General features: G+C 33.3%; 1 protein-coding gene across 1 annotated transcript in view; it reads left to right on the top strand.

Annotated features, from left to right (window-relative positions):
• Window positions 1–14707, top strand: part of LOC119644979 (collagen alpha-1(XV) chain) — a 448380-nt gene that overhangs the window by 26801 nt on the left and 406872 nt on the right. The window contains exons 2-3 of the mRNA XM_038044722.1: window positions 6109–6194; window positions 9260–9801. Coding sequence (XP_037900650.1) covers window positions 6109–6194; window positions 9260–9801 — 628 coding nt within the window. The remainder of the gene's footprint in view (window positions 1–6108; window positions 6195–9259; window positions 9802–14707) is intronic.

The following is a 14707-nucleotide window of genomic DNA, read 5'->3' as shown; positions in this document are numbered from 1 at the left end:
TCGTTCTAAAGCTAAATCCCGTCGATCTGGAGAAGATAGCTGAAAATCGTGACTGGTTTCTTGCAAACAATAAAGTAAAAAAAGGAAAAAAAAAAAAAAGAAAGAGAAAAACGTTTGTTAATTTTTTTTGCAAAATTTTCGTTTAATTAGTGAGGAAATCCTTTTGAATATTTACTAAGAACATATTCCCCTTTCCAAGGACATACAGAACAGCTTAATAATGTAACAACAACATCGGAGAGTCATGCTCGAATAGGGAAGAATAATAGCAATAAAAACTGAAATGGAAAATAGTAAAGAAAAGAAAGTTCGTTGGTATTCTGCATTTCTAGAAAGTTTATGCACATTGTATATGTATATGTAAATATATATATATATTCGATACAAAAATATAGCATTACTTTACGATTTGTGTTGTTCTTTTATTTCAGAAAAGGCAAAATCATGTTGCAAAGTTATGGTCACGTTTTCCAAGTGAAAGTGGCCAGCGTAGTTTGTCTGATCCTCCAGGATGCTACAAAGTCTCTTATCGACTAATATCTGATATTGATTAAGGAGAGAAGCCATTGTATATTTTTCCGAAAAAAGTTTTTCTCTTTTTTTTCTCCTTAAAAGATGCTTTAAATCTCTTAGAATATGGAGAACGATTCGAACGTCTTCAGTGTCTCTGCGAAGAACTTAAAAGTTGGGGCCACATGTAAAACTTTACGCGATTCTGTCTTCGACAAGTGGGTGCAGCGAACACAGTTATTCTCATAAAAAGTAAGGCATGAAGTCTTCCATGGAAGGAAAACGTGAATGAAAATTTGAGTTTGCGAGAACAATTTGATTGCAAACTAACTGCAAAAAATAATTAAAAATATAATCAAATAAGGGAAGACGGCTATAACACATATTGTAATATAACTTCAAACATGTTTTCCTCCAAAGGCGATTCTCAAAACGTCAAGCAGCATAAATTCAATGATTTTCATAACCATCATCGAAAGATGGGGGGTATATTCATTTTGTCAAAACGTTTTCAACGGCCAGAAGGAAGCATCACAGCACTCCACAGCGTATATACATTCTTGATCAACATCGAATTCTATATCGATCTAAGCATGTCCGTCTGTCCGTCTGTCCGTCTGTGTAATGGCTGTTGCAAACATTCTCCTGGCCTTAAAAGTGAAGCTATCAGCTTCAAATTTGGCACAAACTTTGAAAAAAGAAGAAGAATTAGTTGAGAGATACGACCACAGTATCACGTGACTCTAAGCGCATTTGTTTTTCAAAGGGAATGAAAAATTGGATTTTTTGCTCATAACTCATAAACTATAGCAAACAATTTGAACGCGTATTCTATGGGCGACGCGATAGCGTCTGTGCACAAAAATGAAAGAAATTCACCACGCCTACGCAGTATTACAGTGTATGAAAATTTAATCATTTGTTCAATACCTTTGTAACGCGCAGAAACAAGTTTCAAAAACCCCATAAGGTATATAAATGCTTGGGCAGTTTTAAATCTGAAATGAACCTAAACGAGGCCGTTTGTCCATCTATCTGACTGCGCAATCGGGCGTATGGGGTAAACATACAGCTTTTCAAAGAACACGCCTCTGCGATAAAAACTTTTATATAAGTTTTTATTTAACTTCCTGTGTTTCCTGTGTTAGCGTGAAAGTTTTCCACTGATATTCCGGGCACTTTTGAACGCCTGATCGCACTTAAGTTTTGCACATGCCTTAGCTATGATGAGAGCGTAATGTGAACAAAACATGTGAGGCCGCTACAAAGTGAAAAACAAAAAAGTGAAACGCTATGATTGAAAAAAATGTGGTGAGAAAAATGTCATACGTTATAGGTGGACTGTTTCCATTACTACTAGCGCTACAGGTATGGCTTGATAGGGTGAAATAATAGTTCACTTTCAACTAATCTATCTGGCTATATATATATATATATATATATATATACAATATTCGTTTTCCGTAATCAATATTCACGGTTCGTTTCAATGTGAATATAATCTTTCTCATGGCCGCATTTCTTCCCTCTCGTCAACGATTACACAGAAAAATTTGAGCTTATTTACGTTTGTTGACAAAGGCTTTTTCAAATGATTAAACCATGATTAAGTAATTAATATTGTTGCAATTCGCTGTTGTAATTGCTGTGTCCTCTACTTGGAACATAAATCATATGTAACAAAATTCATAAATTCAAAAGTCGTTATTGATGTTCATTGAATTTTCATTTGCATATATATTTTTAATTAGTCAGTTAAATGCATTCTTTTTCGCATACTTTTAATGATCATTTTCCTTTAGCTATAATATATCATAAATATTTCTTTTTTTATTGTTTCGCGTTAAATAGTAATTGCATTTTTATTTCGTGATCGTAAGCTCTCCATTTATTTTATTATTTCATGCTTATTTATTGTATTATTATTACTATTGTTATATGGAGTTATTTTATAATCCGATGAATAGTATTTCGATATCCGATGAAAGAGTCAATTATGAACTTTCGTAAAATTTCAAATTGAAGCGTTTTCTTAAAACTACATTTTAGAAATTCGCTGAACATTAGAAACCGAACTATTCCTTCCAAACTATTTAAACTCTATTTGCCATTTTATGATCCCATAGATCCTCGCAGTGAAGACCTATCCATACAAAATTTCTCGCAACAATTAAGATTTAGTTATTCAAGACGTACGCAGTGGATAAGCATCTGTCCGCTTGTTAATCGACTGGCACGTCCATCAATCCGTTTGTCCCCTTTCACATAAGAAGCGGTTGGTCAGCCTTAATTGATGCACGAAAATATATCCACATAACATTTTTAAGATTCTGTGGATGTAATTAACTATTATTTTGGGCGTTAAATGGCTCCTAATTCTATTCATATATGTTTTGTGCACCCTAAGTGCGAGCCTTTACGTCAACTATTTGTGTGTGTGAGTGTCTCTGCAGACGTATGACCATCAACTAAACCTACTAAACTCTTAGTAAGAGATCAACGCATCTGTTCATTTCAAATGTTTTCTTGTCCCAATTAATGATTCACATACGAATCTAAAGATAGATATCTGTTGTTTCTTTATTGGTCCGGCCATCGCTTGTTTCGACTACTTTAACAATCTATATCTGACCGCCCGTTCGTCCATTGTTTTGCATCAATATTTTCAGTTGTCGGGGCTTCGCAACAATACGTTCTACTACTGTGCATCTAATTGTTTTTCAAAATTTTTCAATGAATTAATTCTAAAATATATATACATATATAGATAGCTAGCTGTACGTAGAATGGAAAAGGAAACGAGGAAAATAGAAACAGTGAATAAGTGAGAATAATCAATTGTACGAAGAAATAAACTCTTTATCATATACTGGTAAAGGAAATCTTGGAAGACTGATATATATCGAAAGTACAAATAACCGCAAATGTTAACCACAAATTGCATTTATTTTGTGGCTTCTGCGGTCGAATAGTAAAAGTACAAAAGGGGAAAAAGAAATGAACATTACTATCAAAAAAAAAAAAAAATAAATAAAAGACACAAATCATTGTTAGCTGGTATTGTAGGTGTAGTTGTTGTTGTTGTTGTTGTTGTTGTTGTTCAAAATATCGTAACGCACAACCTACCCACAAGAGTAAATATGTTATTTATTAAGGGACATAGGGCGCAACATTTTTTTTGTTTTGTTTTTATAGTTTCATGTTGTTTTACATACAATACATGCACCGTGCATGCATGTAAATATTGGAAAGGGGGTAGTTTTAGAGAGCGCACAACTTTCTTGTACACAGATACACATACATGTGTACGTATATATACGTATGTAAATATTTGTATATCTTTTCGAAATAATTGTAAAATACTTGCATATCCATATATATATATATATGTATATATATAAATAGTATAAATTTTGAAGCATTTTAATTATAATCTTATTCGTTTTTTTTTTTTTTGTTTTGTATGACAGTCCGTATAAACAAATATTAGTTTACATTTTAATGGACATTGTGAATGTTGTCGTGCTGCGTGATAGTATTCTATTTTTGTTTTTATGTTACACACGTCTTGTTTTCATAAAGATAAGGTGATACTTACACAATTTGTGGCCACAATTATAAACAGGTGCGCCGGTAGAAGCGATATGTATGAGTTTATTTGTGTATGCATTGGTATTGTCAATGCGTTTGTGGTTTTTTGTATTTACAAAGTGATTGCGGTTTTGACTACATAAACCTATTGTATACTACACGTAAGCAAGGATATATTTACTTGGGCAAACGCAGATGAATAGAGAAAAGGTATATGTATAAGTATATATACACCGTATATATATACCGTTGAAGTATACTTCGCTTCCCTCTTAATGCTCTACTTTACGACAGAGTTCAAAACAGTTTTAACGCTTTACGCGAAAGTAATCATATGAAATAGTTGTTTACTATTTTGATAAGTTCAGCATTTCAGTCCAATCTACTACTTTACTATTCGTCACTTGCTCCGGGTGGCGGTCGACACACTTGCCTATGTTCTTTAAGTCATACTTTTGTGTGACTTCTTTGCTATGTGTAGTTAGTGATATCGATTAAGGGCCATACTTAGGTACCCTTCGGCTACATTTAGCTGACTAATTGATAACTTATCTAAAAGCTTTACAATAATTGGGAAAAATAGAAATAATTCGATTCCCAAAACCGATCAGAACGATACGAATAGAATTGAGAAAAAACTTGTTTTTTTAAGTTTCAAGGTTTCACTACAACAACGAATAGACCTAACATGACCCGAAATGGGTTCTTTTATAAAATCTAAAACGCATTACAATTCATTTGGTAAATTTCTTATTTCTTTATAGTAAACATAGTAAGCATAGATTCTCGTGCAATGTGTTGGTCTAAAACCATTTGTATACACACTGAGCTAACCTTTAATCTCGTTCTTAATAACTAATTAATTCTACTTGCTTTCAAGTTTATTCGTATACATAAGAAATCAAATTAAATTTCAATATTAGTCTGATAAAGCATGTGATAAACATGACTTGGTTATGAGGTAAATCTATGATTGCCTCTAAAAGTTAATCACTTATTGTGTGTTTGGTCGAAAGATTTCTTAGCACAGTTTTAAAAAGCCCTTTTATATGTCATACTCATACCACACATATTCAAATTCAAACATGTAAAAATATTCGTCTCTTACCACTAACTACTAATAAGTAAGAAAATTAAATTCGTTCGGGACCGAAAGGAAAGAAGAATACCTCAAATAACTTAAAGCCTGATATTACGGATTGAAAACATATTGCGTCTGTTGAAAACAGTCCATAAAACTCAATTTAAGTTTCGAAGATTAGTCAGAGACCTCAGCTTCCTTCTTAACATCATTGACATTAGTTATCGTTATCAACCTCCTCTACGCTTGTGTGTGGTAGTACCGAGCACTAATAGTCGGCGTGTTCGGTAAATATCATTTTATCCGCTTGCCTATAGTTTACCTCATTGTGTTAAAGTTTAAGAAAATCGTAAAAATTCATTTATATGCATTTACATATCCCTTAGTGTCTTTTTTTCCTTTTCTGCCTTCACATGTTCTATTAACCTCATAACACTTAAATCTTTTTTATTTACATAAACAAAAAAAAAAAAAAAAACACAGCTTCAATGCAACAACAACAACAGCGGAGGGACAATTGACTAACAGTAGTGAGAAGATTAATTTTATTCTTAAATAATTTTCGACCTAATCTTTATGAACTTTATAATAAATAAAAACTTAAGGAGAAAATCCATATACAAAAGAAACAAACAGTAGAGACTTATAGTTTTGCTCCTTTTTTTGCTGCGTTTCTTGCGATTTTACCATTGGCTCTAATACGATGTTGCGGTACCGCTGATACGACTATACTTAAATGTCTTGTTTGAAAAAATCGTTATCTGAATTTCGAATTGTGTTTATTCGCTTCTGGGCTGTTTGATGTAGTCTTTTCCAAACTCTTTATCTTTGCCTTCTTTTATATATTCTTTTAATATTTTATTCATTTTATTCATATTCAGTCATCAAATGGTCATTGCAATCTCTCTTCTTTCTTTTCATTTCAGTTCTTGGCTCAAAATGCTTTTAATTCTTATGACAATTTTCGTAATGCATATCCAGTGTCTGCAATTAAGCGGGCAATCAATTAAAGGTAAGTAAAGCAAATTTAATTCGGGAAATAATCTAAGGAACAAGTTTATGATAAACTCACTTACTTATTGAACATGATTTCCAAACATATGCTCTTTTTCCAAACTCTCACCGCAATCGAGCATAAGGTGTTATCATGCAAAATGAATATTAACTTGACTAACACACTAAAGCTAACGACTACACGCGAGATCAAAGAAATTGTACAACATCAACATTTTTATTTCGAATCTGAATAAATGACTTAAATTCAAATAAATCATACACTGTTAGCTTTCGAAATGCTTGTAACTCTTAATCTTGACCTTGAGAATCATTACAGTAGCAATTAAAAAATCCTCGATTTCCTAGTGATATTCTGATAAATAAGCGCTCATCAGGCTGTGCTCTGACAGATTTTCAGCCACGTCCTCGCCGGCAGGTATAGTCATTGATGTCTTGACGAGACATATTGGCCGAACAGCACATCGGCTTAATTTTAACTATAGTTCTGCATGGCTGTGGCTTGATTACCAATTGAGACGCTGCTTTCGGCATGGTATCCATTCTCAGATTCGATGAAAAACCTTCCAGGCTGCGAGTTGGTATGCAAACTACGTTATTTCCATTAATCCTTTCATACTTGCTCAAAATGCCGGCAACAGCTTTACCGGAAACAAATTTCTTTGGATATTTCGATTGGTTAATTGCTACTCGAAATGGTTTTGAAAGTCAACGATAAGCACTATGTGTTCTTCAATTTGATGATTTGAACAAGTGGTAATCAAGAGGCGCCATGTCTTGTGAGTGCACTAGGTGTGGCAGAACTTCTCATTTGAGCTGCAACAGTGTATCCTGAACAACTCTCGCAACCAGGTGGCCAGAAAATACCATTTTCAGTCAATTTGTTTCGCCGCTTTTAAACCGTTAAAACGAAAACCGGCAATTGGCATATGATGGATCAGCGTCACCATAAGCCTCTGAACATGCTTAGTGGACTTCGACAGCAGATTTCTTCAAATAAACAAAAAAAGTAATAAATACGAAAGAAGAAGAATTTTAAGCGCTCCATTATTAGCGTGGACATACGCTGAGCAACTCAATAATATTAAATGGAAAATTGTTATTTTATATAGAGGAAGGTCAAACCAATCAAACTCTACCGTTATGTACACTGGAATTCCCCATTTCTTTATCTTTATTTTTATCTGTAGAAGTCGTTGATTTTTGCAAACACTTAATATAACGCATCACTCAATATGATAGTAGTAGGAGTGCTTCACAAAATAAAAATAACGCAAGTAGAGTATTGGCGCCATTTAATAGGCGAAAATTTGTTTGCAGTACACTCTGATAGCATTTGCGCAAAACTCTGCCGTTCTTCTTTATATCGTTTTTTTTATTTATTTTTACATTTTTCATTCGTTTATTGAATCGTTCTATAAATGTAATAAGTTTTGAATAGGTGATCGTGTGTTTTAAACGAGCTTGTCTCTCTGTTAAAGGACGAGAACGAGCAAGTTGATTCGGATGGCAAGCACAAGTTACTCCCCGTAGTTGAATTCCGTAGGCAATTATTAGTTTAATGCTAGCATTATATGGATATACGTTATTATCAAGACACAGCCTAGAATTTCAAGAGCCCAGCCGCATGAGTAGCCCAGTAGATAGGAACACGTGACTACTAAGCCGGTGTTCGTGGATTCAAATCTCAAGTGCGGCAGAGCTTTGTTTCGTCGTAGCTATAGTGAGTGCACAGTCGTTAAAGCCTTAACCGTTACCAATAGGGCATACGTCTACTAGGCTGCAGCCACTTACTCTCTCATTTTCTTTTCTCACTACTCCCTGATCGTCACCATATTACACGTATACGAGTCGACCTCTAACTAATTGATAAGATTAAAAGAGAAAAAACAAGAAGCAGAACCATTTTGATTTAAGCAAAGGATCCTTCAAAATAATATTTACAACGCCGCAACCTAATGCTTTAAATCTACTCAGCGTATGGAAAGCAAAACTTTTCCTTTTGTCTCTTTTTCGCACATATATTTGTTTACTCGTTGTCCGATTTTTTTGCTGTTCTCCTCGCGTATATATTAACCATTTGATACGATATTATTATGGAGTTTCAGGAAAATGAGGTCACTTAAGATTTGTGAAAAGAGCTATCAGAAGAGAGCTTAACTAAAAAACCTAAACCATCCGTATGTGCCCTAAAAAGGTAAACATTTTCTCAAAGCACGTTAGGACCTATAATGAGAAATGCTAATAATGTATTGTGTTGTTGTATTTATGACAGCATGGCGTATAATTTCGTTTTATATGCAGTCGTTTTGTTAATTTTCACAATATCACGCAATTATCAAAAATGTTTTAGTAAAGACACGAACCCATGTGCAAATAGTTTATTTATTTGCAAAGATCAAAATGTGGTTTAACTACTTTCCGATCTTCCTGAAAAAAAAAATCCTAAATATTAATGGCACGATAAAATTAATATGGACCAGTTCTATGAGCAAAGATATCTTATGCTGCGTACGCTGCACACGGTGTATGCATAATTTAATTGCATAACTTATTTGAATAATGGTTCGTTGAAAATTACTTTCCAATTTTATAATGCGTATCCATTATTGTGATTGTGTCCTCTGTGATGAAATTAATTGCAATTATTATGGTCTTTGAACTGCGCAAGCATTTAACAATTTAACGGTTAGCAGTTGACTGTAATTAATTTTCGTTTATGAAATATTTTGAAAGCGAAGAACATTTGAAAATGATAAAAAGACGAAAGAAAACCGTTAAACAATAATTAAAGACAGATCAGCATAATCACATATTGCTGCCGTTTCACAATGACTTTGTGTGTGTGTATGTGTTGGCGTATTGTTTCTTACCCACCAAGCGAATATGTAAACACGTATCTATAAAATCTCCACCGAATATAGTTTATATGCAAATGTTATGCATTCGTGAGTTTAGGAGTGTGAGGAGTGTGTGTTTTTTTCCCGAAAGAAAAATGTTGCTTACTTTTAGGCTGTAAGAATATCATTTCTTTTTCATTTTGATTGTCTTACTTAATTGCAGATGCTATTGCCGAATACAGACTCCTAGACGTTATCGACGATAATCATTTACAAGGCATCGAATTCATACATGCCGATGATGGCTTTCCCGCTTATAAATTTTTGCCGACAGCGGACGTTAAATCACCGTACCGCATGTTATTGCCGGAAAAATTACAAGAATTTGCGATTGAAGTTATCTATCAACCGAATTCGGCAAAAGGTGGTTATTTGTTTAGTGTGGTCAACCCTTTAGATACAATTGTCCAATTGGGCGTACACTTTTCGCCAGTAATTAAAGATACATGGAATATATCATTGATTTATACTCCGCCCGAAAATAGTCATGCCCAGAAAAAACTGGTTACCTATCAATTACCTTACGAGCCAAAGAAATGGACTTCAATAGCATTTCGTATTCTAAGCGATAAGGTAGTATTTTATTATGATTGTGAAATTAAAGAGACTACAATGGTAGTTAGAGAACCGCTGGAAATGATATTTGATTCAGCATCTACATTATATCTCGCACAAGCTGGGCCAATATTAGAGGGTCACTACGAGGTAAGTGCCACGTTTGCCTATATATTTTACCTAATACATTTATATATATGTAAAAAATAAACTACGAAACGCAAATGGATACCCTGTAGAATGAATTTGAATTTTTTTTTTTAAGACAATTTGTACACATTTTCAATATTATAGCAAAGGTTAAACCATTTAAATATAAATACAAAACAAAAAAAAGAAGAAGAATGAAACTTGAAATGAAAATCGTAAAAAATTGTTATAATGATAATAATGAATTGTTATGCATAGGAGCGTTCGTCTAAAAAATCTAAAAAACCATATGCTTCCAATTTTTCTGATAACTAACCAGAAATGCTCATTGATGATCGTATAATTTTCAACCGACAATATGTCCGTCCGTCCGTCTAACCGTTCGTCTGTCTGTTCATTTTTATTGTTTGTTTTTGAAAGTTGTAAAGACGCAAAAGTATTGATAACAATTTTCCAAAAAATTTTCAACAATTGCTAAGAAAATTTTGAAAAATTTTTATATAATTTTAATACTAACTAATTCTTGTATCACATATATTTCTTAAAGTGAATCATTGTTTTCGCGTTCGTTTTTTGAAAATTTTTTTTAAGCTTTTATTTGAACAGAAACGAAAAATAGCGCACAAACTCTATGTTTTTTGTAAAGGCAGATAGAGATATTGAAAAACAGCAATTTTTGGGTAAGAGAGTTTTTTTTTTATCGATACAATCGACGTATTCTGTTTGCAGATTTCCCATATATTTGTACACAAATGTTAACCGTTGTTAATATTCTTTCCACGCGCGCTTCTGTTACTTATTATTGACATTTAAATTTAGTTTCCGGTTCGGTACCATTACGAATGGAAAACTTATTGAAGTTAAATTTTCATATGATTGCCTTAAAAGAAAATAAATTTTTATTATTATTATATTTGTTTCCAATTTTTCTTTTTTGCTTTCCTTTACCCTTGTCGTTTCAAGGAGTTCATAACGTAAGAGTGAGATTTCGGTTTCTTTGTCTGAGATTTGCTTTTTTATTATTTTTTTATTCTTTCCCGCTTTGCGGTTGAGGGCTTTTCTCAATGCCAGCATGACCCTGTTTTTAACGTTTTCTTTTTTTTCTCCAGTTATTATTATTATTATTATTTTTTTTTTTTTATACTCATCACCCAAGGATCAGAGCTATATTCATTTTGTCAAATCGTTTGCATCGCCCACAATGAAGCATCAGAGACCCCACAAATTCTAAATTCGATTTAAGCATTTCCGTCTGTCCGTCTGTCCGTACGTATAATGTCTGCTGTACACATTCTCCTGGCCGCAAAAATTAAGCTATCGAATTAAAAATTTGACAGAAACATTATAAGCTTTTACATGCAGTTTGGTATTGAAAATGGGGCCAAATCCATCGAAGGAGACGGCCTCAGCGCCACATAAAATGGGAAGACCTCTCTTTGAAAAATTGGTTTTTTCTCATTATTTATAAACTATAGCAAATAAATGTACAAAAATTCAATCGCATATTCTATGAGCGATGCTGTAGTGTTTATGCCCAAAAACGGAAAAAATTGACCATGCCTATCCTATACTATAATGTATCAAGATGTAATTTTTTTTTTCAATACCTTTAAAACGCGTACAAACAAGTTTCAGAAACCCCATAAGGTATGCAAATTCTTGGCCAGGTTCAAATCATGAATGCACGTAAACGTGTCCGCCTGTTCGTCTGTCCATCTGTCTGTCTGTTTTCGCAGCTTTCTTGTATATGTGCTGAACATTCTACCGTTAGCGAAAATGAAGATATCGCCTACAACTTTGGAAAAGAATTTGGAGAATTTGACCTAAACTTTTCAAAGGAGCCTGCAAAGCCTGCAATGCCCCAAATGCCTTTATCGCAGAAACTTTTATTTTGAAAATAGAAGAAATCAACTGCGGCCACTCCATATTATAGAGAATGAGAATTTTATTCTTTTACTTCTTTTTGGTTTTTTTGTTGAGTAAACGGTGACGGGTATAAAAGATTCGGTTCCGACCGAATTTAATTTTCTTACTTGTTTATATTTGATCCGTTTTATTTCTTTTTATATTTGTGTATGTAATTTTTAATACCGCAGAGCACAACTCTTGTGTGGCCTTTATGGTTTTTATAGCTGTAGAAAGGGGTGTGAAAGAGAATCATAAGGAAGAAGAAGTATATTAATATATTTTAAAGCTTTTCTGTTCTTTAGCAAATTTTCTCAAATTATTAAACTGTAAAATTTTGAAAATACACCAGCGTGAACGGCTTATACGATTTATTAAATGTTTGTAAGGTACAGAAATATGAATGGCTTAGTTCGAGATATTTTTCGATTTCGATTAAGTCGTTCGAGTTTTCTTTTGTAAGTACATGTCTGTCTTCTAAAAGCACTAAAAACTCTCAAAACTTTGTTGAGAAAAATAAACTTGACTTCAAGTATTTTTTTTTTTTTTTTTTTTTTTTAGTGCTCTTGCTAGGCCAGTTTCGAAGGTCGCTTCATAAATCCGCATGTAATTATTAAAAATATGACATTTAATCTACCTCTTTTATTAGCCGATGTTGGCATTTTAAGTTTGAAATCTCGTTAAAACTACTTGACTGTTCGTTTTTACAAAAAGCTATACGAGGTGTGTTCAAAAAATATAAAATAAATTTTTAAATTTTATGGGCTACATAATATAAAAGTTAGACTTGTTTAGGTATGATTGGTGTGTGCTTTTTCGATTTTGAAAAAGTAGAGCAAAAGTTCTGTGTAAAATATTGTGTCAAATATTAACGAAAGTGCTCTTATGTACTTAAATTGCTGAATGTGGACTTTAACTAGTCTACTTTCAACAAAAATTTATTTATAAGTGATACAAGCTCTTCGCTCAAGGCCAAGAATATATTAGATCGACCTGGACGTTCCAGCGCGTCAATAACCGGTGAAAAGTAGTTAAAGCAGTGAAGAAAATTGTTACGGCTAATCGTGCAATCACTGGTAGGTTCACTGGGGATTTCGACATATTGGTTGGCCCTTGTCATGCAATTTGAAACGTGCGGCAGTGAAGTTTGTCCCGAAGTTGCCAAATTTTGAACAAAAGAAGCGTCACATAAGCATCGCTCGACATCCAGACTTGCTGGAAACTTTTGACGAAACACGGATATATGGTTGTGAATGTCGAAGCCGAAGCTCCATCATAACATGGAATCGGTCAGAAGAGCCAGGACCGAAAAAAGTACTCTATGAACGTACGGAGCTTTGGTCACGGTTAAGGAGATAAAGGCGAGAACGATGAGAGAGCTCAAGGCCATACCAAGAAGCGCATCTCAAAATAGCTTTGAGGATTAGCCAGAGCGCTGCCGTTAGTGTATTATACCTAAGAGGCATTACTTTGAAAGGAGCAAAATACGTATTGATAAATAAATAAATAAATATATATCGAGATAGATGAAAAGTAAACTTTTTTTGGAACATACCTTAAATATAAAAAATGCTGCCAAACCACACCAATATATAGAGTGAAACATAATATATACGATATTTATGATATAATTTACGATATATATGCGATAAACTCAATATCAAGAGAATAGTTTTTCGCTCCAGCTGTTCAGTGTTAATAGGTTTGCCAACGAATTCTGTTCGCTGAAGTTTATTACTTCATAACACATACGTTGTATTCCGAAATTTTGAATATAGATAGATAACCTAGATATTAATATTTGTAAGGTAGAAGTTTTACTTGTTTACCAGCTGCACTTCGATGTATATCAAATTGTAAAAAGATGGACAGCAACACGCAGCATTTGACGACGTTTTGAGCATTCATTCATTTTGGGCCATATAATGTCCTACGCATTTTCAGTGGTATATTCCTTGTTAGCGAAATTTATAATGTATACATTTGTCTACACACATATATGTCTATTAAAATTAAACTTATAGTTTCAATCAAACTATGCTGCATTCTGATCGAGCTAAATGAAAAGAACACATTAATCGGGTCATAGGTATAATCGCAAACTCAAGTATTAGATATGCAGTAGGACACCAAAATGAAGTGTCTTCAGCAATTGCAACCAGGCTACAAATGTGAGCCGTTTGTTGTGAGAGTGGAACAAGTGCACGGTTTGTTACTGTGAAGTATTTAAAAGTTTACTACACTAATAAGCACAGTTCCTTTCTTTATTTTGCGGTATTTAAGAATGTATTTTTGTTATCCAACAATGTTTAGCTTAGTGTTGGCTAAGGTAATAAAAGTTTATTCTAGCTAAGCTTACGACTTGCCTCACTTTCAAAATTAATTACTTATTGTAATCGTTAACTGAAGAAATATTATGTCAGTTGTATTAGTTCTTTTTTTTTTTTTTTTTTTTTTTTGTAATAATAAAAATAAAATACTTTTTCACTATAATGGAAAAACCGAGTTAGGTATACTGAATAATTAAAAGATAAAATTTAGTAACACAAAGGATAAACATATATGTGTATTATGTGTGTGAAATTAAATTGACAGAGAATTATACATCACGAACGGCATTACATGATTGTCTATGAGTAATCGAATGCTCTCTCTCTATCTTTCTCTCGCTTTCGCTCTCTTTCACTTGTTTATCTTAGAAAGACTTCTTTTTCGGCATTTCCATTTCTACTTTTGGCAAAAGCGCGATCGCTTTGTAAGTGTGAACATCCTGCCAATAAAGATTTGTTATCAATCATCCGCCTGGGTGGCCGAGTAGGCAAGAGTCTCGACTAGCAACTCAGTGGTCGTGGGTTCGAATCTCAAGTACGGTAGAGTTTTTTAATAAAGGCCGATAGCCTTAGATGCTAGTGCTTTTAGGAGTTTAGTCTTAGAATTTATTTCTCTGGCGAAATTAATAATAATAATAATAATAATAATAATAATAATAATAATAATAATA

Source organism: Glossina fuscipes, unplaced genomic scaffold (assembly GCF_014805625.2).
Source record: "Glossina fuscipes isolate IAEA_lab_2018 unplaced genomic scaffold, Yale_Gfus_2 1, whole genome shotgun sequence".
Classification (NCBI taxonomy): Eukaryota; Metazoa; Arthropoda; class Insecta; order Diptera; family Glossinidae; genus Glossina; species Glossina fuscipes.
The sequence above is the reverse complement of the archived record's forward strand: the minus strand, read 5'-3'. Positions and strand labels throughout refer to the sequence as shown.